This window comes from Lepidochelys olivacea, assembly GCF_965140295.1.
Source record: "Lepidochelys olivacea isolate rLepOli2 genome assembly, chromosome: 8".
NCBI lineage: Eukaryota > Metazoa > Chordata > Testudines > Cheloniidae > Lepidochelys > Lepidochelys olivacea.
In genome coordinates, this window is record NC_140418.1 from 73399485 (window position 1) to 73419465 (window position 19981).

Below are 19981 nucleotides of genomic sequence, written 5' to 3' on the forward strand. Positions count from 1 at the left end.
AGCGCCCGCTAGCTAAAAAGGACTCCAACTTTCTTCTTAAGCAAGTGTGCTATCCGACCCTGTGTTCAGTGAATACCGGCTGCTCCCAGCTCTGACCTAGCTGGTCCCACTTGCTCACATGCATCCGTCACCCACTGACTCCTTGTCAACCGCGGGCAGGTTCACAGAGCTTTTCACCAGCCCGCAACAACGGCGGCGCTGCAGGGCCCCCGGCGCCTCACACCGAACCCGGGCCTCCAGCTTCAGCTTCCTACTAGCTCACTGCATGGGAGCCCGGCGCCCGCTTCCGCAAGGCGCGCTGGAGAGCGGCGGGTCAGATGCGGGGGGGGGGGGGGGAGCGGAGGCATTCACTGGGGCGCGCGCGGAACGACCTGCCTTGACTTTCCGGGAGGGGCGGGGGCGGGGAGAAGGGAGATGCTCGCTTGCCACATTACGAAGCGCATATACAGAAGCGAGTAAGTTTGAGCTGCTACGGCCCCCGTAGTTTTCGCGTCGTGTCTTCCTTGTTCTTTGGGATTCCGTGTCCGCCCCTGTCGGGCTTTGATGGATGCCCTCCCGGCCGCGCTGGGCGCCGCTGCCCTGCTGCTGCTGCTCCTCACTGTGCGGCTTTTCCTATCGAGGCGGAACAGCAGCCCGCGGACAGCTCCCCTCAGCCTCCTGGTGGTGGCCGGCTCCGGTGAGTAGAGGCGGGCCCGGTCCGGCCGGCAGAGGGCAGCACAGCGCACCGGCAAACTCCAACGGGCTGTCCCCGCCGTGAACTACAGCTTCCAGGGTGGCCTCCGAAGCCCTCGGGAGCGGCGCATGCTGGGACGTGTAGTCCTGTGGGTGGCAGCTGGGCGGCGGGTAGTCTGGGGCATGCTGGGACGTGTAGTCCTGTGGGTGGCAGCTGGGCGGCGGGTAGTCTGGGGCATGCTGGGAAGTGTAGTCCTGTGGGTGGCAGCTGGGCCGCGGGTAGTCTGGGGCATGCTGGGAAGCGTGCTCAAGCCCTGCGCGGCGGTGCTGCTTGGAGCTGTCGTGTTTCCAGGCAACAGCTGTGTCCCGACATGGAGAGCTGGCCGGCGGGGCCTGACTTCTGCGGCAGGGCGCCCGCCTCGGCGGGAGGGCCATAGAGAAGCAAGAGGCAGGGTGGAAAGTGGAGTGAGGTTCGAGGGACAATATGAGGAAACCTGTGGGGGCATTAACAGGGATGCCAGGGTGATGCTTGGAGATGCCCCGGGAGTCATGGGTCATGCTTCGGCAACCAGGTGGGCCAAAGGGCAAAATGCACCTAGGCTGGGGAGGGAGGCTTTTCCTATCGAGGCGGAACAGCAGCCCGCGGACAGCTCCCCTCAGCCTCCTGGTGATGGCCGGCTCCGGTGAGTAGAGGCGGGCCCGGTCCGGCCGGCAGAGGGCAGCACAGCGCACCGGCAAACTCCCACGGGCTGTCGCCGCCGTGAACTACAGCTTCCAGGGTGGCCTCCGGAGCCCTCGGGAGCGGCGCATGCTGGGAAGTGTAGTCCTGTGGGTGGCAGCTTATACCCCACACTACGGCCAGTAATGCTGTTAGTGCGCTGTTGTATGTTTCTGCTGTAATATGCAAGACTACTTCATCCACCACTAGGTGACAGAGTAGTATTTTATTATGTTAAGAGTGTAACTTTTCCATTGCTAGGATTGCAAAAATCAAGCTCCAACAGAGATGGGGCCCTTTCTGTGCTACCATGGTATACTTATTTATTGATAATATTGACATGTATCTCCTGCTGGGCTGGAACTCTGGGGCTGTAATACAGCTTGGCAACACTACACAGCTGTATGGGCAGCATGTGAAGTATAGGATGTGGAGGGAAATTACGTTAAATATGTCTTTTAGGACCTTGCTATGCTTTCAAGGAAATAAACAATAACTGTATCACTTATTCTTAAGGCACAGAAAACTAAGTGTGAAAGACACCCTATACAAGGAAATGTGGGGTTAAGAACAGATGGAATGGGCCTCTTCTGGAATGACAACAGAAGAGTACATAATACAACACACACAAATCTAAAGAGAAGAATTAAGAATGTGGTAGCATCTTTTGCTCCATTTTTAGCTTTTTTTTTTTTTACAAGCCACCTGCAGTGCATACTTAGGTTTTTTACTTATAATTTTTTTTCTTAAACTTCATTTTTGCATACTTTTAAAAAACAAACAAAAAACCACAAGATACATTATATCTGCTATGTGAAAATCACTCTCACATCAAACCCAGTGAAGGATTAAGGTAATTATAAAAATAAATAAACCACACTAATAAAGATACACGATTGAGTTTGAACCTGGGAGCCTCCTCCTATAGTGCTACTATAATAGATTTACATATAAAGATTTTAAACTTTCAATCCCACTACTGATCTAAGGAGATCTCCTTCAGAACACATCCAAAATATACTATGCAAAAATGTAAGTAAAATTGACGATTATGTGTTTTTGCATAGGTGCTGAAATATGGGAGTCTGGATACCATGGTTTTTTTTCTGTCAGTCTCCTGCCATGTATAAATGCCTATGGCATGCATCCTAATGGCATATATTGGGTGTTAGAGTCTTCCAGATGCTATTTGCCACCAGTGAAAATGGACAGCAGCTGCCAGAGTACAACTGGTTTTACTTACTTTAGTTTGGTCTACCTCTGCAATTCCATGGCAGAGTGAAAGTAACTAGAGCCCCAATCCTGCTTCATTTGAGTACATAACTGTTTGCAAGATCAGGGCATAAAATAGTACTGTTCTAGAGACTGATCCTGTATGCCCGAAGGACAGGGAATTCCTGTCAGCTTTAATGAGTGTTGCACTTGCAGCTTACAAGAGTGGGGTCATATTCAGTTTCAGTATTTAACTGGCTATCTGGGTTGTGTGTCTTTGCATATGAGCATAGTGTAACTGTGTGCCTGCTCCTCCTAAAAAGAGAGAAGAACATGCAGGAGGAAGAAAGGAATAAAAATGAGAGGTACCTACATTTTAAGACTGGCCTACCAAAATTTTGGTACCCAAAGTTGTCATGTTATTAATGTATAAATGAGGTTACGTATATAGAGTTGCATGAGGTTCTAATAACAGGCAAATTGACCATTTCAGGGATGATATGATAGTCCTCCAACTGTTATAGTTGTCTTACCTTGACATACAGGACCAAACTCTGTTTTAACCATATTATTAAAATCACTTTACAGCCCAGTGAAGATCAGGCGCTAGATTAGTTACACTGGTAGAAGCTAGTGAAAAGCAGGTGGCAGGGAAGAGTTGGAGTGATACAAGGACATTTGTAATCACAGTATCCCACATTGCTTCCAGATGGCCAGCATAGACCCAAAAGTGTTGGTGCTGGCTGGTAAAGGAATCATGACCTGGAATGGCTTGCATATAGTGATAATGTGTCGAAGGCTTTAAGTCTGACCATAGGACATAGTTAAGACAGGTGTCAAACCCCATCCTCTCTGCAACTGGCAAGTGTGCTATAAACAGGTCAAGATTAAACTGTGCTATAACCAGAACAGTTGGCTCAGCTGTATTTGTGGTATAGACAGGACATTGGAAAACAAAGTCTCTGCAGTATGTCCTCTGTATGGGCCTGGTCCAACTCCCATTTAAAATCAGTGAGTCTTTCAATTAACTTCAGAGAGAGTTGAACTGTCTCCATATTATCTTAACCATCACAAACAGCCCCTAATTAAATTCCCAGCTCTCAGAGGAGGGTAAGTGATGCTAATATTAGCAATGTTTCTTAAAGGAAGAAGTGACCCCCAGCACCATGTTTTCAAATGGAAGTTGCCAAATATTTCATATAATAACTAGCTTCGATGTTTTTTTTCCCCCCAGGAGGACACACAACAGAAATCCTGAGGTTACTCAGCAGTTTGTCCCAATCATACTCTCCTAGACATTACATTTTTGCAGACTCAGATAAGATGAGTGAAGATAAAATACGTACTTTTGAACAAAAAAGAGCTGAAACTTTCTCCAATTCCCAGGTCAGTTAAATACATACTCATAAGAAAGCTTGATCATTTGTACACGATATAGTACAGTAGAACCTCTGAACACCAGCATTACAAACTGACTGGTCAACCACACTCCTCATTTGGAATGGGAAATATGCAATCAGGCAGCAGCAGAGACCAAAAGAAAGCAAATACAGTACAATACTGTGTTAAATGTAAACTACAAAAAAAAAATAAAGGGAAAGCAGCACTTTTCTTCTGCATAGTAAAGTTTCAAAGCTGTAGTAAGTCAATGTTCAGTTGTAAAACTTTTCAAAGAACCACCATAATGTTTTGTTCAGTGTTACGAACATTTCAGAGTTACAAAGAACTTCCATTCCTGAAATGTTTGTAACTCTGAAGTTCTACTGTAGTTTAAAATCACCTTTTAAAGGATTACTGAAAGACTCTGGCATTTGTTTAGGAATGCATATGTAGTTACTTACCTTCAATTGATACCTAATCTGTTCTATTACCAGCAGGATAGTGAGTTTGTGTGTGTGTTTTTTGGAGGGGCGTGAGGGGGTGAGAGAACCTGGATTTGTGCAGGAAATGGCCCACCTTGATTATCATGCACATTGTGTAGAGAGTTGTCACTTTGGATGGGCTATTACCAGCAGGAGAGTGAGTTTGTGTGGGGGGGGGGGGGGGTGGAGGGTGAGAAAACCTGGATTTGTGCTGGAAATGGCCCAACTTGATGATCACTTTAGATAAGCTATTACCAGCAGGACAGCGGGGTGGGAGGAGGTATTGTTTCATGATCTCTGTGTGTATATAAAGTCTGCTGCAGTTTCCACGTATGCATCCGATGAAGTGAGCTGTAGCTCACGAAAGCTCATGCTCAAATAAATTGGTTAGTCTCTAAGGTGCCACAAGTACTCCTTTTCTTTTTGTAAATATTTTTTGAAATCGTGAGTAAAACAACAGAGTATGCTGGCCACTGACTCATTAGATTCTCTTCTTGATTACCTCCGTTTTTACGCTACTGTAAGTCCACTCCCCGTTTACACTTGCAAAAGTCAGAAAATTGTATCTGATGAGTAGAAACACAAAAATGTCTTAACAGTGCTTTGTGTTGTCCACTAGGTGGGGCACTAAGTTAACATACTGCAGATGAAGTTGCTCTTTATGTGTACTTTTATTGAGCTAGAAGTGTTTTAAAGTAATGTGGGATGGGATGAGGGAGCAGAGTTCTGGTATTCTGGTATACAAGACGTATTGTTTTTACAGCACTCCAAAGTGTATTATTCACTTTACACAGCAAGGTCCTTGACCAAAGGGTTTACACTCCAGATTTTAGAAATAACAAGTGCATGTAATAAGGAAACATACAAAATGAACAACAAACAAATGTTTTTATAGTAACATGGATATATATGCTGTCACATATTCTGCAGAAGGAATGTAATTTATTTCAGTTGATCCTACTCTCTTCCAGTTTACCCTTAATCGTATTCCCAGATGTCGGGAGGTGCGCCAGTCTTGGAGCTCTTCAGTACTGACAACACTGTACTCCATACTTTACTCCTTTCCTTTGACTTTCAGACTAAAGCCAGATTTGGTATGTAAAACAAACCTTGTTAATGATGAAATGCTAATCTGTTCTAAACGGGAGTAGCTGTTTGGGATATCAAACCATTAACGAATATACAATATGTGTACGCTTAGGCTTACGGTCCTTACTCAGGTAAAACTCCCATTAAGAAAGGACCACAGGATCAGGCTATAATGGTATGCTAGAACAAAATCCATGCTCCTCCTTACCAATCCAAAATTCTGTGTTTCTAGTTCACAATAGACTAAATTCTTAAACACATAAAGCTGTGTAGTGCTTTCACTCTCTACTATTTAAGATGCCTATGGTATCATCTACAGCGGCAACAGAATTTTGAACTGATGACAGGGAAGATATTTCTCTGTAGTAGGATATCTGAGTAATACCCTGAACATGCTTAATAGAGAACCTTTGGCATTGTAGTAAGAAGCGCAGTTGTCAAATATGACACCGTGGCCTCACAGTCAGGAACTGCATGTTGGAAAGGACACCCTGCAGATTTCTTAATAGCCACTAAAAAGAAGGGAAGTGTTAAATTTTAGCGTGGAAAATCTACAGTTGGACTCCGTGGCTGGGGACTGGTAAAATATCTGTAGTCCTGTGGCTGTGGAGGATAATAATTATTTACTTTAGCACAAAATGGGGCTTAATTACTTATTGAATGATGTACGGCAAAGACTATTGTATGAAATTTGCCAAATTTAATTGACATACTGTATGTAATTTTACATATTTTACGGTAAAGTAAAATCTTTGTAATTGGCACTTTCAGGTGTCAAGTAAATGGTTGTCCCGATGAAGTGAGCTGTAGCTCACGAAAGCTCATGCTCAAATAAATTGGTTAGTCTCTAAGGTGCCACAAGTACTCCTTTTCTTTTTGCGAATACAGACTAACATGGCTGTTACTCTGAAACCAGTTAAGAAAATTTCTTAGCAGTATGGCATGCATATTCACTGTAATGAATTATTTAGTGTACTAAGCACCTAAGAATATATTAAAGTAAGTTTAAATCTCTTGTCATCCATATTAGAATAGGGATGCAGCAGGAAACAAACATAGGGTTGCACATTAGAAACCTAGGATACCAAAGTATCCCTTTAGGTTTGCAAGGTAACTTGGTAACAAGGTAATTTGTAAGGTAACTCCCTTCTCTTCATGTGTCAGTATATTTATGCCTGCATCTGTAATTTTCACTCCATGCATCTGAAGAAGTGGGGGGGTTTTACCCATGAAAACTTATGCCAAAATACATCTGTTAGTCTTTAAGGTGCCACCGAACTCTTCATTGTTTTTGTGGATAGATACTAACCCAGCTACCCCTCTGATACTTTAGGTTTGCAAGTAACTTAGAAAACTTCATTGAAGCTCATTGCACTCCCTCCATCATGCTGGTAGAAGCTGACACAGTCCAGGTTGCATGTGCTTCTTGATGTTTATCTCTGCAAGGAGTAGGAATGCAGTAGCACAAGCTACCTGCAATCCCTGTTCTTTAGCCTTGCGTGTGGGTGTGGCCCATCTGGGCAGGGAAGGTTCAGACCAAACAGGGATTCAGTACTTCACTTGAGCAGTACATGTCAATAGGGTTCGGACTACATTTTAAAACTGCCCTCTGTTTCTGTATTTCGCTCTTTGGCACAGAGCCTCGAGGCACTTACTGGCAAATCTAGCTTCAGGTGCCCATTTACATGAACTTTTCAACTACATGTCAATTTATTCAATTTTAGAGTCACTAAAATTAATTACTTAGCCTGTTCCCTGGCAATGATCTCATTTAAGCAGATATGCCACTTACCAAAATGTAGATTAGGATGTAACCTATTGTAGTAATTTTTTTCATTTGTCCTCAAATATGTAAATTCATGCTATTTAAAGCCAACGTGTTTCTGTTACTATCACCCAGTGTAATTTAATAAATCATAAGCAGTCACAATTTTGTCATTCTTGGATTTATGAATATATTTAGTAAAGATGCGCCAAACACAAAAATTTGAATTGGAACCAAACTTCCCCAAAGTTAGTGTGCTTGGATTCAGGGTTTTGGTTCTGACCCATCTCTAATATAATCTTCAGTTATCTAGTATACTAATTCTAAATAGTATCAAGATTAACTACATATGCAGTACACTGCAACAAGATAGTTTCTGTAAATCAGTGGTTCTCCACCTCTCCAGACTACTGTATCCCTTTCAGGAGTCTGATTTGTCTTTTGTATCCCCAAGTTTCACTACTTAAAAACTACTTGCTTACAATATCAGACATAAAAATACAAAAGTGTCACAGCACTATTACTGAGAAATTGCTTACTTTCTCATTTTTACCATATAATTATCAAATAAATCAATTGGAATATAAATATTGTACATACATGTCAGTTATAGTATATAGAGCAGTATAAACAAGACATTTGTCTTTATGAAATTTTAGCTTCAACTGACTTAGCTAGTGCTTTTTATATAACCTGTTGTAAAACTAGGCAAATATCTAGATGAGTTGATGTACTCCCTAGAAGACCTCTGCATACCCCGAGGGGTACATGTACCCCGGTTGAGAACCACTGCTGTAAATGATCTGTTTATGGGCCTGATCCTGATCTCATTGGCTTAATTGGTCCAGATAAGTTTGTGTCACAACAAACCTGACACGCAGTTTAAATAAAACAGAAGGTCAAGGAGAAGTCATTGTGGAGCCCCCTGCTGTTCTCTCCACACATTAATTAAAAAAGAAAAGCAAAGAAAAGGTAAAGTGCCTTTTATCCAAATTAAATAGACAGCCTGTAGGAGATCAGAGTAATGAGTACATTAGGAAATTTAATGAGTATCTGTTTTATCGAGTTATCATTATGAGTGAAATTGACTGGAAAATCTAACTGAGCAGCTTAATATGCTACCAAAGGAGCCGACATGGAAAATCATATGAGAAGAACACTGTGAAGTAACTAACTGTTATATAATTCAATTGATCCTTTGTTTGTAAGAGGAACTTAAAATAACTGTGATATTTCCTGGTAGAATTGTCAGAACTTGTGTCAAAATTGCTAATTTATTGATAGTTTAGTATACATGTAATGCTTTTAACATTTAAAAAAAAGTCTGTCTTGATAAAATGAATAATAGTTTAAAGAAAGAGTACATCTTTGCCAAGGTCCATAAGCCCTCTGCACTGAAATCCTACACAGTTTTATTTATTAAGAAAATTTAAGAACATTGTAAATTTTTAAACGGCATACATCAGTGATCACTTCAAAATATGTGAGAATAAAAGTTAGAGTGCTTGTAAAGATTATAGAATAGTTATGAGAGCAAAAATAGAGACTAAAATACCTTTTTTGCCTATAAAAAGATTCTAGATGTGCAGTACGTGAAACAATTGCTTATATTTAACTTTCCTTGGGTGAAAATGTGGTTAGTGATCCGCACCTCCCTACATTCTTGGCAGAATATCATGTTCCGTACTTTATAAGACTTAGGAGAGGGGGAAATGAATACTAGAATTGAGTTGACAGCATTTGTGTAAAATTTCTGATATAAAAATCAGCACCCAAATATTACTTTGCTTAGTGTTCCAAAATTTATCAGATCAAGTAAAGAACCAAGTATTTGTAACATTGGAAGCTATAGAGACTTTAGGTTTTATCGGTGTAGGCAAATATTTTTCTGCTGTACTTTCTCTTGGGAAAAAGGAGGAGTTTGGAATACTTCTAAATCATTTATATACAGGAATGACTGATCCTACAAATCCTTGTGCACCTAAAACCCCTGCTGACTTCAGTGGAAGTTTTTAGGAGCATGAGGAATGCAAGATCTGGCCTTCGTGAAGTGAAACATGTCCTGGGCATCAGAAAGTCCCAAATGCAGCAGAACTGCTGCAGTTCCACTCTTCAGTAGGTGGAGAACAAGGAGAATCCTGCAGTGAGCTCCCTGTGTACCGCAAAGGCAAGCTTCGCAGTGGGTAGACTTACGATGGCATAACTAGTGGGTCCATGGACCAAAAAACTATAAGGGAAGCAGCAGACACAGCTGCACTTTTCAGAGTAGCAGCCATGTTAGTCTGTATCCACAAAAAGAACAGGAGTACTTGTGGCACCTTAGAGACTAACACTTGTGTTACGTGCCTTGTCTCTTAGTTGTGGGGAGGATAACATCTCCTTTCATACCTTGCCTCGGGCTCGTGGCAAAGCCCTGTAGCTTGTGCTTTGTGCTAGGGAGCAGAGTTCAGCATCCTATCCTGAAGTTATTAGGAGTTGAGGATGCTGAACAATTCTCAGGAGGCCTTTCCAGCTCAGGTGCTTGGTTTGAAAAAAAAAAAAAAGAAAAGAAAAAGCATTTTTCATAGATTAGATCTAATCCTTTTCAGACATATTCTGTGGCTAAGATTTTCAAAAGTGACTAGTGATTTTTGTTATCAAACTTGAGACATCTTAGAGGGGCCTGATTTTTAGAGCACAGTGCTCATCGTTTTTTGAAAATTACATCCCTTTAAAGTGTTGTATCAACCAAAATCACAAGTCACTTCTCAAAATCTTGACCTATATTTTTATATCCAAGTACAATACCTTAGAAATAATTAAGCATTGTAAGATGCCCAGTTCTTAAGCGAGTTAAGTTCACCATAACAAACGTAGATAAAGCCTCACACAATGAAACTGTATATGAAAGGAGACCGTTATTTCACTTAGCTAAGATTTTTCCATTCTCTGTACTATGTTCAAAATGTCTTAAGTTCACAGCACTTGAGCAAGTTGCTATGATGGACAATAAGTTATTGTTCCTTTATATCATGATTCTCATTAGATCTTTGTGGTATGCCTTTCCTATTTTTCACTTTTTAAACAAGTGCACTGTGTGTGATTCTGCTAGTAAGGGGAATCTGGTAACTTGTTTTGTGTGCCAAAGCATTCCGCCCCACCCCCCATAGTTTGTCTGGTACTGTACTGTTTTTATATTATGTCTCATCTATTATTATCCTTTTTTAGATAAAAAACACTTAACATGTTCAACAGAAACCAAAGTAGGAAAAGGGTCAGCTGTGTAAGTTGCACAGTATATAAAAGGAAGGAAAGTTTAACAACACAAAATTAAGTCTAAGTTCTCTTCCGGGATTTACTAAAACATGGGGGAGTCTTCTGTTCTTTGTTTAATACTTTACACATATATAGAACTTTTCATCTTCAAAGCACAGGGAAGGAGTGGGGGCAGAAAACCTAACTGGCTTCAAGACTGAGCTTGATAAATTTATGGAAGCGATGGTATGATGGGACTGCCTACAATGGCATGTGGCCCATCGGCGGCTACCAGTAGCAAAAATCCCCAATGCCCAGAGATGGGACACTAGACGGGGAGGGCTCTTGAGTTACCTGGGAAAGAATTCTCTGTAGTATCTGCCTGTTGGGTCTTGCCCACATGCTCAGGGTCTAACTGATCACCATATGTGGGGTTGGGGAGGAATTTTTCCCCAGGTCAGATTGGCAGAGACTGAGGGGGCTTTTTGCCTTCCTCTGCAGCATGGAGCACAGGCCACTTGCAGGTTTAAACTAGTGTAAATGGTGAATTCTCTGTAACTTGAAGTCTTTAAACCATGATTTGAGGATGTCAGTAACTCAACCAGAGGTTTGGGGTCTATTACAGGAGTGGGTGGGTGAGGTTCTGTAGCCTGAAATGTGCAGGAGGTCAGACTAGATGATCATGATGGTCCTTTGTGACGTTAAAGTCTATGAGTCACTTTACCATTGTTGACCAGTTCTTACAACAACATTACCAATGACATAAGTCAGGTCTCCAGAGGGAGACAATGTTAGGGTTAAGGATAGAGCTGGGTTCCTGGCTCCCAGTCCTATGATCAGCCTCTAGATTTAACTTCTTTCTAGGTATAAATCTATCTCACTCATCCTCTACCTCATGAAAATAATTAGTGTTTTACTTTTCCACACATCACATAGTTTTATATGTAGCATATCAATTGCTATCTTATGAACATGTTTATATGCATATAACAAAAGTCACACTTAACTACCTCAAAAATACCTTTTTCAAAGTTTCTGATCCATGCTAATGAAAGCCACATTGACAATTGTGTTTTTTAAAGTTCAATTGTAGGGTCGTTGTCAAGCAAGCATATGTATATACAGTTTTTAGGTTTTATTATTCTTTTTTCTCCTTGGAAGGTTTACTTTTTGCCCACCCTAGTCAAAAGAACTTCTTAATGCTATTTTTATAAGCTCCACATATTGTAATTTGCTGTTACGTATTATAAAACTTTTTATTTAAGTATTTTTATACGGCTCCCAACAGTACAGCATATGGGTGCCTCAGTTAAAAACATGTAGTTAAAATAAACTGCATACAATAATACTGCACACAAATGGTAGACAGACTGCAGCTGCTTTGGTACAGTGGCTGCCTTCTCTAAGGAATATCTGTTTTCTGAAAATTAATTCCAGAGTCTAGTTAGCCAGTTGTACCTTACTAGAGGGCCCGAAAGGCCACTAAATTGTGGCTCTGGTGATCTGTTTGATGTAGTGAGTTCCATAAGTGAATGTGAAAGTCTTCCACTGAAAAATGCTGTGGGCTAAAAAGTTTGGTCACTTTCAGTCATTTTAATTTCTTGATTTCATTGAGGATCCTGGTTTATTTTGGTAATTCTCTTCTTTTTCTCCATGGAAACTGTTTTTTGGCATTTCTTACCAATCCTCCTTTGAGAATACTAAGACAAACAACTAAAACACTTTTAAAGTAGTCCCTGTCTGTCAGTCTATAACAAGTTAGTAATATTTTTAAAGGCCCTATTTTTTTCTTGCTGACTTCTTATTCCTTTTGTACTTGAAACTTTTCTTACAATTTCTTAAATGAAGCCACAAAGCTCTTTTTTAAAAAAAAAAAAAAAAACAAAAAAACTGGAATTTTGCCTTTTTTGATTCTTTCTTATGTATAAAAAGAGGATCTCCAGATTTTTTCCCCCTTTGTTTCTTATTCCCTTCCTTCACTCCCCCTGCACTTGTTTTTTACCTTTAGAATATCAAGAATGTGAATTTGGGACTTCCCTAGTGTTGCTGGAGGACCATGGGAAGATCTCAGAAGTTTATTGTGAGCTTTCACACTTTAACTGAAGTGGCTGTGGTGTTAAAGATTCAGCAAATACTTCTTTTTCCCCCCAAATACATCAATTTGCTATTGAACTGTGTCAACAAAATCAAGGAGTTTTTAAGTAGTCTTACAAAATCTGTTCTCTGCACAGATCCTCAGCTTTCAATCTCTTGGCTCTTCAGAGATAAGTCTGGTTTTTTTTTCAGTAATTCTACAGTTTTCCAATCTAAATAGGTCCTACAGAAATTTCTAATATAAAAACCAAAACAACATTCAGGCCTCCACTGTTAATTATAATGAAGCAAAAGACCCCAGCCCATTGTTTTTCCCTTTAAACTCTTGTTAAATTGTCCTTTAATTTTTATTGTCCAGTGATAAGGTTTCACTGCAGATAAGCAATGCCATGTCAAAATTAGCATTAAAACAAAGAACCAATTGACAGGCCTTTTTCATTTATAATAAAATGATAGAGCATGACATTGCTTTATCCATCCGTGAGGATACTGTTTATCCATCCATGGATACTGTTTCTGAAGGTTAAAGAGCAGTATTTCGTCTGGATCTCTTGCTGTTTTGGTGCACTGGCATGATGTAATGAGTTGTGATAGTTACCTATTTTACGGTATTTAATAAGCAGTGATCAAATACCAAATTTATAGAAGTGACTATCTGACTTATCATTAAGATTTAACCCTTTCACCCTAGCCTGTATCTTTTTTATAATAATCACTATAACATTAAAACTATATTAGGTACTTTACAGACAAATTTGAAGACAAGGGGTAAAATTTTCATAAGTGCCTAAGTCCCATTTTCAAAAGTGACTTGGGAATACAAGTCTTACTGACTTTCAATGGCAGTTCAGCTCTTAGGGTTATATTTTTAAAGATATTTAGACACCTGTACATTGAGTTAGCTTTGAATCACCCTGGTGGCACAAAGATGTCTGGAATCTTTGGGTGACACAGAGCCACTATAGCACTCTTCTGCCACCACCACTCCCATCCTGGTTTATTGTGCAAGCAACGAATTGGGAAACGGAGATATGGCCAATGCTTTCTTAGGCCTGGCTTATCCCCAGTTGCTATAACATCCCTTGGGGGTCCATTATCAACATAAATGGGAGAAGCCTGAAGCCTGCTCTAAGTCATAGGCCATTATGGAGAAGCTAAATGAATTATTTGCATCAGTCTCCACTGCAGAAGATGTGGGGGAGATACACACATCAGAGTTATTCTTTTTGGGCAACAAATTGGAAGTACTGTCACAAACTGATGTGTCAATAGAAGAGATTTTAGAACAAAAAATAAACTGAATAGTAATAAGTTACCAGTACCAGATGGTATTCACCCAAGAGTTCTAAAGAAACTAAAATATGAAATTGCAGAACTGCTCATTGTAGTATGTAACTAGCTCTGAAGTTAGCGTCCATACCAGATGACTGGAACTAAGAAGCCATGGGATAAGAGGGAAGGTATTACCTCACCACCTTGTCTCTCTAATATCCTGGAACCAACATGCTAAAAACACCACTGCAAATTAATGAAATTATTCAAGATTGTTAACTCCTTGCATTCTGCTTTGGACTTACAGAGGGCTCTCTTAAAACTAGGTGACTGGGCAACAAAATGGCAGATGAAATTCAATGTTAAGTGCAAAGAAATGCACTGTGGGGGGTGAATTCCACTATATATATATATATACACATACACACAATGATGGGTTCTAAATTATCTGTTACCACCCAATAAAGAGGTCTTGGAGTCACTGTGGATAGTTTTCTGAAAACTTCTGCTCAAGGCACAGCAACAGTCAAAAAGGCTAACTGTATGTTAGGAAAGGGATAGAAAATATAATGCTACTATATAAATGCGCCCACACCTTTAATATTGTGTCTAGTTCTGGTTGCCCCCTCTCAAAAAAATATAGTGGAACTGGAAAAGGTTTAAAGACGGGCAACAAAGGTGATCAAGGGTATGGAACGGCATCCATTTGTGGAGATACTAAAAAAGTTAGGGCAGTTCAGTTTAGAAAAGAGATGGCTAAGGGTGGGATATGATAGAGGTCTATAAAATCATGAATGGTGTGGAAAAAAGTATTACTTACATTTTCATGCAATACAAAAAATGGGTCACTTCATGAAATTAACAGGCAGCAGGTTTAATACAAATATGAGGAAGTACGTTTTCACACAGTGCACAACTAACCTGGGGCACTCATTGCCATGAGATGTTGTAATGGCCAAAAGTATAACTGGGTTCAGAAAAGAACTGGATATGTTCAATGACTATTAGCTAAGATGATCAGGGACGCAACCCTGTGCTTGGGGCAACCCTAAACGTCTGACTACCAGAAGCAGGGAATGGAAGATGGGTGGATCACTCCATAATTGCCATGTTCTGTAGTCTTCCCCTAAAGCTGTGTTGGTGACAGGATACTGTGCAAAATGGACCATGGTCTGACTCAGTATGGCAGCTTTTATGTTCTTATGCCAGGAGCTAGTCAAGCAACCGGACAGCCTCAGAGTTGAGTGCACAGTTGTCTTCAATTCACTGTGTACACCACCTCCAAGTTATGATGAGCATTATCCTGACAAGTAGCAGAATCTATCCCAGAATACAGAAAAGCAATGAATTTCTCTGATATTGTCAGGCTCACAAAGAGCAAACTCTGTGGAATTTTCTAACAGAAATAAGAGAGCAATAGCTATTGATAGGTCTTATGCAAAACAATTTTGCATTAATTTTTCAAATTTCTACTAAGGTTGTAGGGGCTTTGTTGCCCTCCTTTTGATTACTGAATTTTATGAACCTCAGAAGAGCTGAAATATGTAATTAAAGGTATAAATTGGAAAAATAAACTAAGTAAATATAATAACTCGCAAGTTCTCTGCTTTTGTTGGTTTTGTTTTAGCCCTTTGTCTGACATTTAATCTTTGTATGGCTGTGAGCTGTTTTCTGTGTTTTAGCTAGTAAATGTCATTCATTCTAGTACATTGTTGCATTCACTTACACTAAAGCAGCTTTCATTTGCAGTGGCTGCCATGTGTCAGAGTTCACTCTGTGCTAGTTTTGGGGAGGGGGAAACTACAGGTCCAGCTTGATGCCTTTCAACAGCCATAGAAAATGCCGCAAAACAGGTAAAGCAGTATTAAGTCAAAGTGTTTCGCTGCTGCCCTTAGGATTCTGAATAGCAGAGATCAAATTGACCAGATTATGCTGCTGCTGCAGTGCTGTGGGCTAGTCTACACTGGCGATGCTAAAGTGCTGCTGTGGCAGCACTTTAACGTGGCTTGTGGGGTCGTGGCGCAGCGACGGGAGAGAGCTCTCCCAGCGCTCTAAAAAACCCACCTCTGTGAGGGGCATAGCTGCCAGCACAGGGAGCGCAGCTCCCAGCACTGGGGCACTGTTTACACTGGCACTTTATAGCGCTGAAACTTGCTGCGCTCAGGGGGGGTGTTTTCATATCCCTGAGCAAGAAAGTTGCAGCGCTGTAAAGTGCTAGTGTAGACAAGCCCATTGTCTGTGTGCAGACTCAGGAAGAGAGTATCAGTTTACACTTAATTCACATTTGGAAGATTTTCTTTGTAACCATTAAGGGGTAGAATTTTTTTTAAATGAAAGCTTAAGTTCTGCAGACTTCAACATTCATTCTCAACAGCTTGGAGAGTGGATTTTCAAACCCTGGCGTAGGTACTCAATATTTAGCACAGCAGCAGTTTTGAAAATACAGCATATTATTTTGATTTTAAAAATCTAATATGTAGAATTGTTCTCAACCGACTCTCATCTTAACCAGATTTGGGCTAGTATGAAAAGAATTCCACTGTAATTGTATTATACAAATATATTGGTATTTTGTTACTGCTTACATGTAACAAAAACATTTCATGGTTAATTGGGGCAATGCATAATACTCAGTACTTCTGACTTATTATTTCAAAGATTAACAGAGTATAAAAAGTGTTACCCATTAAACTCTCTTTCCCCACTGTAAATGTTAATGAAACTCAAATGTGAATAATTAATTTCTGTAAGAACCACACTAAAAAGTGACATTAATTTATTTTGCATATAAGCTTGGTGGCTTATTTTTTCTCCCACGAGAAAATGTTGTCCTAAACTGTGTCATCCAAAGACTCCCAGATGTCTCTCAAACTTACTATATGTAACTTTCTACCCAAAAAAGTCTTTAAGAGTTGGAGAACTGGGAAAACAAAATTTAAGTGCCTAAAATAAGTATATTTCACACAAACTTTAATGGTCTGATCCTGAGAGTGCTGAATTAATGGGAGTTGCGTGTGTTTTTAATTAGTTTTGCTGACTGGAGCAGGGGACAGGGAGCCAAGACTCCCAGGTTCTGTGTTCCTGGGTACGGGACAGCTGTTCGATCTTAGCTAAGTCACTTTTGGCCAGAATTTTTACACGTGAGTGCCTAAAGTTTGGCACCTAAATATCAATTTAGGTGCCAAACTTTAAGTACTTAAATAAAAGTGGCCTGTTTTTAAGATGTACTGAGCACCTGTAGGTGTGAGAAATGCAGGACTGAGTCTATAACACAAATTATGTGACCCTATTATCTAAAATTATTCCTATTTTATATTACATCCCAGGGAAATAAAGTTGTTTTAGCCATAATAAAACACAGTGTCTCCATTATTTACCAAACAATCTGCAACTGTTCCAAATGTGCTGATAACAGTCTCATTCAGTTTGGTAACCCTGACCCCTGCCCCTGGAATCAGGCTACTTTTACTTAGGAAACTAATGGCTAGCCTACACTGGCAACGCTAAAGCCACCTCCACAAGAGGCACGGCTCCCAGCGCTGGTGCACTGTTTACATTGGCACTTTACAGCGCTGAAACTTATTGCGCTCAGGGGGGTGTTTTTTCATACCCTTGAGCAAGAAAGTTGCAGCGCTGTAAATTGCCACTGTAGACAAGCCCTTAATGTGGGTTAGATGGCTAAAGGCATCCTAGTTTGAAAATGTTGGCTTAAACCTCTCTGTGCCTCATTTTACCAATCTGTAAAATAGAAATAATCTTTATTTCATTAGAGTAATTAATGTTTGTAAGGCACAGAGCCTCTGATGACAAGTGCAAAGCATTATTATTAATTATATGCATGTAGCTACAAAAGAGCATAATGGTAACAAGTTTTGGTAAAAACTCCCAAGTGCTTACTAGAAAACCCCCAATAATTCAGCAGATCAGCTAAAAAGCCTGATAAAAGCCCCAATTCAGCAAAACATTTAAGCATGTACTAAGTGTTTTGCTGACTCAAGGCCAAAATTCAGGAGGTTTATAACTATATTGCCAGTTTCAAGAAATCCTAATTAAACTCTTCAGGCTTTATTGTACCCTAAGCCCATGCAGGGAACTCCTGTTATCATCAATGAAAGCTCTGCCTGAGGCCAGTATTTGACCCCTATGTTTTGCTAATAGTGTTCCTGAAAGCTATCGAATTTTGATCCCTACACAAAAAAGTCCCTTCTAGGAAAGGAGCAACATCTCCCACCTTACGACAACATTTGACATTTAAAATATGTTTTTTGGCAGCTGTTTGTTTTCTTGTAAGCCCTACTGTAAATTTGCCTTTTCTTTTTGTTTAGTTTTAATAAATGTCTAAGTTTTATACATGTAATAGTTTATGGAAACATCTAAGGTCTCTATACAGTATAAGAAAATCTGATATTTGACTTTTGTTCTTAAATATTTTGTTTCTCTTAGATATTGTGCAATGGACCAGGAACATGTGTTCCTGTCTGTATATCTGCCCTTCTTCTTGAGATACTGGCGCTAAAGAAAGTTATCATTGTATATGTAGAGAGCATCTGCCGAGTGGAAACTTTATCCCTGTCTGGAAAAATTCTTTACTACTTTTCGGATTACTTCATTGTTCAGTGGCCTGCTCTGAAGACAAAATATCCCAAGTCTATATATCTTGGTCGAATAGTGTGACAACAAAAGACAAACTTTCTTTGTAATGAATTCACATTTCTGCAGGTAGCTCCTCTTAATGCTTAAAGGAATATATTTATTTTTTCCACAGGTACTTGATTTGAGATTTACTGGTTGTTGCAAACCAAATGTATAAGTCAAACAGCCAAGACTTGAAAGCCGACTGCAATAAAGAGTTACATTAAAAAAAAAAAAGTTATTTCTGCATACACATTTGTTGCCATCATGTGGATTTATTCACCAGCTTCCCTTCACACTTGTAAGGGAATAGCATTGAATCATCTCAGTCCCAGGTTTCAGCTAATTGTCTTGTGACATAAACAGGAAGATTTGTCTACAAATAAATATAAGAGTTTGTCTGAATTGTAACATTTCCTATAAGGAAACTTTCTGTAGTATTCTAAAGGGTAAAAAACATGGTCTTGTTGTAATACAACAGACTGTTTCCTGTATGCAAGCAGCAAAGTGCCTAGCGAATCTTTGGAATATAAAGAAAACAGTTATATTAAGTTGGCTTCCATACAATTAGCACTCTACAGTCTTCCAAAACTCTGGACATTAAATCAGCATCATTTTTTCTCTTGATTTGTCAAAGCTGCTTCTGCTATCCAAAACATACCTCTTGTTTAAATTAAGATAAATAAGACGGTGACAGATATTCTGAGAGAGATGCAGTATTTGTATAGTCGAAAGATACACACTTCAAAATGTACATAAAAATATCCTTCGCAGCTTTCCATCATAGAGAAAACTGTCACAGTGGAGTATTGAGCTGTTTGGCCCAGTTTGCTGCTACGTGTATTAACAATGGCAATAGAAATGGGGAAAAATACCTCTCTTGCTTGGTGAATTTGATTTCTGTATATTTTGTTTTGTCTGTTTAAGAAAAGAATCTCTTTATTTCAGCAATACAATGCTCATTTAATAAAAAAGGTTTTTTTCATGGAAAATGGCACTTCATATCCGACAACATTTAAAAAATTATTTTGTGGGAGAATGAAGTATGTGTAAGTGTACTTTAGTCTTTCAAGTTCATCTGGCAAAATGTAGTCCTATACAATGTTCCATGCATAAAGAAATATAAACACATCTGTCATCTGTAGATATACACACACGTATGTTTCTGGCTAGAAAAACACATACAGAGAAGAAAGCTCATAGAAGAGTGGAAATGCTTTATAGAGAATGTATGAACTGACTACAAGGAGGCCAAGCAGCAGCTCCGCAAGCAACCACGTGGGGATAAAGTTCTGAGGCCTTTTCCACTACACCAGAGGTCAAAAAAGTCATGGAGGTTATCTTGGTAACTAGAGCAAGGATTGGTTTATTTCCACAGAAATAGTGGTGCCTGCTTTTTGGAAATAAGGGTGTGAGGAGACATTTAACCTG

At 39.9% G+C, this 19981-nt stretch overlaps 1 protein-coding gene across 3 annotated transcripts; it reads left to right on the forward strand.

Moving 5' to 3' along the window:
- Positions 1 to 474: 474 nt before the first annotated feature.
- Positions 475 to 18677, forward strand: ALG14 (ALG14 UDP-N-acetylglucosaminyltransferase subunit). Of its 3 annotated transcripts, none has more exons than XM_084638048.1 (4): positions 475 to 676; positions 3837 to 3988; positions 5436 to 5558; positions 18362 to 18677. In XM_084638048.1, the coding sequence occupies exons 1-4, from the start codon at positions 544 to 546 to the stop codon at positions 18590 to 18592; spliced, it is 639 nt and encodes a 212-aa protein (XP_084494174.1). In that variant the 5' UTR covers positions 475 to 543; the 3' UTR covers positions 18593 to 18677. The 3 variants fall into 3 exon arrangements, with proteins under 3 accessions (XP_084494174.1, XP_084494176.1, XP_084494175.1); XM_084638050.1 differs by lacking the exon at positions 475 to 676 and adding an exon at positions 953 to 1244; XM_084638049.1 differs by lacking the exon at positions 475 to 676 and adding an exon at positions 1252 to 1355.
- The last annotated feature ends 1304 nt before the right edge of the window (positions 18678 to 19981 follow it).

Excerpts from the sequence above, each read along its gene's own strand:
- ALG14 (XM_084638048.1), top strand. The coding sequence starts at position 544 with ATGGATGCCCTCCCGGCCGCGCTGGGCGCCGCTGCCCTGCTGCTGCTG. Across the intron at positions 677-3,836 it reads CCTGGTGGTGGCCGGCTCCG|GAGGACACACAACAGAAATC; the intron begins GTGAGTAGAGGC and ends TTTTCCCCCCAG. Across the intron at positions 5,559-18,361 it reads TCAGACTAAAGCCAGATTTG|ATATTGTGCAATGGACCAGG; the intron begins GTATGTAAAACA and ends TGTTTCTCTTAG.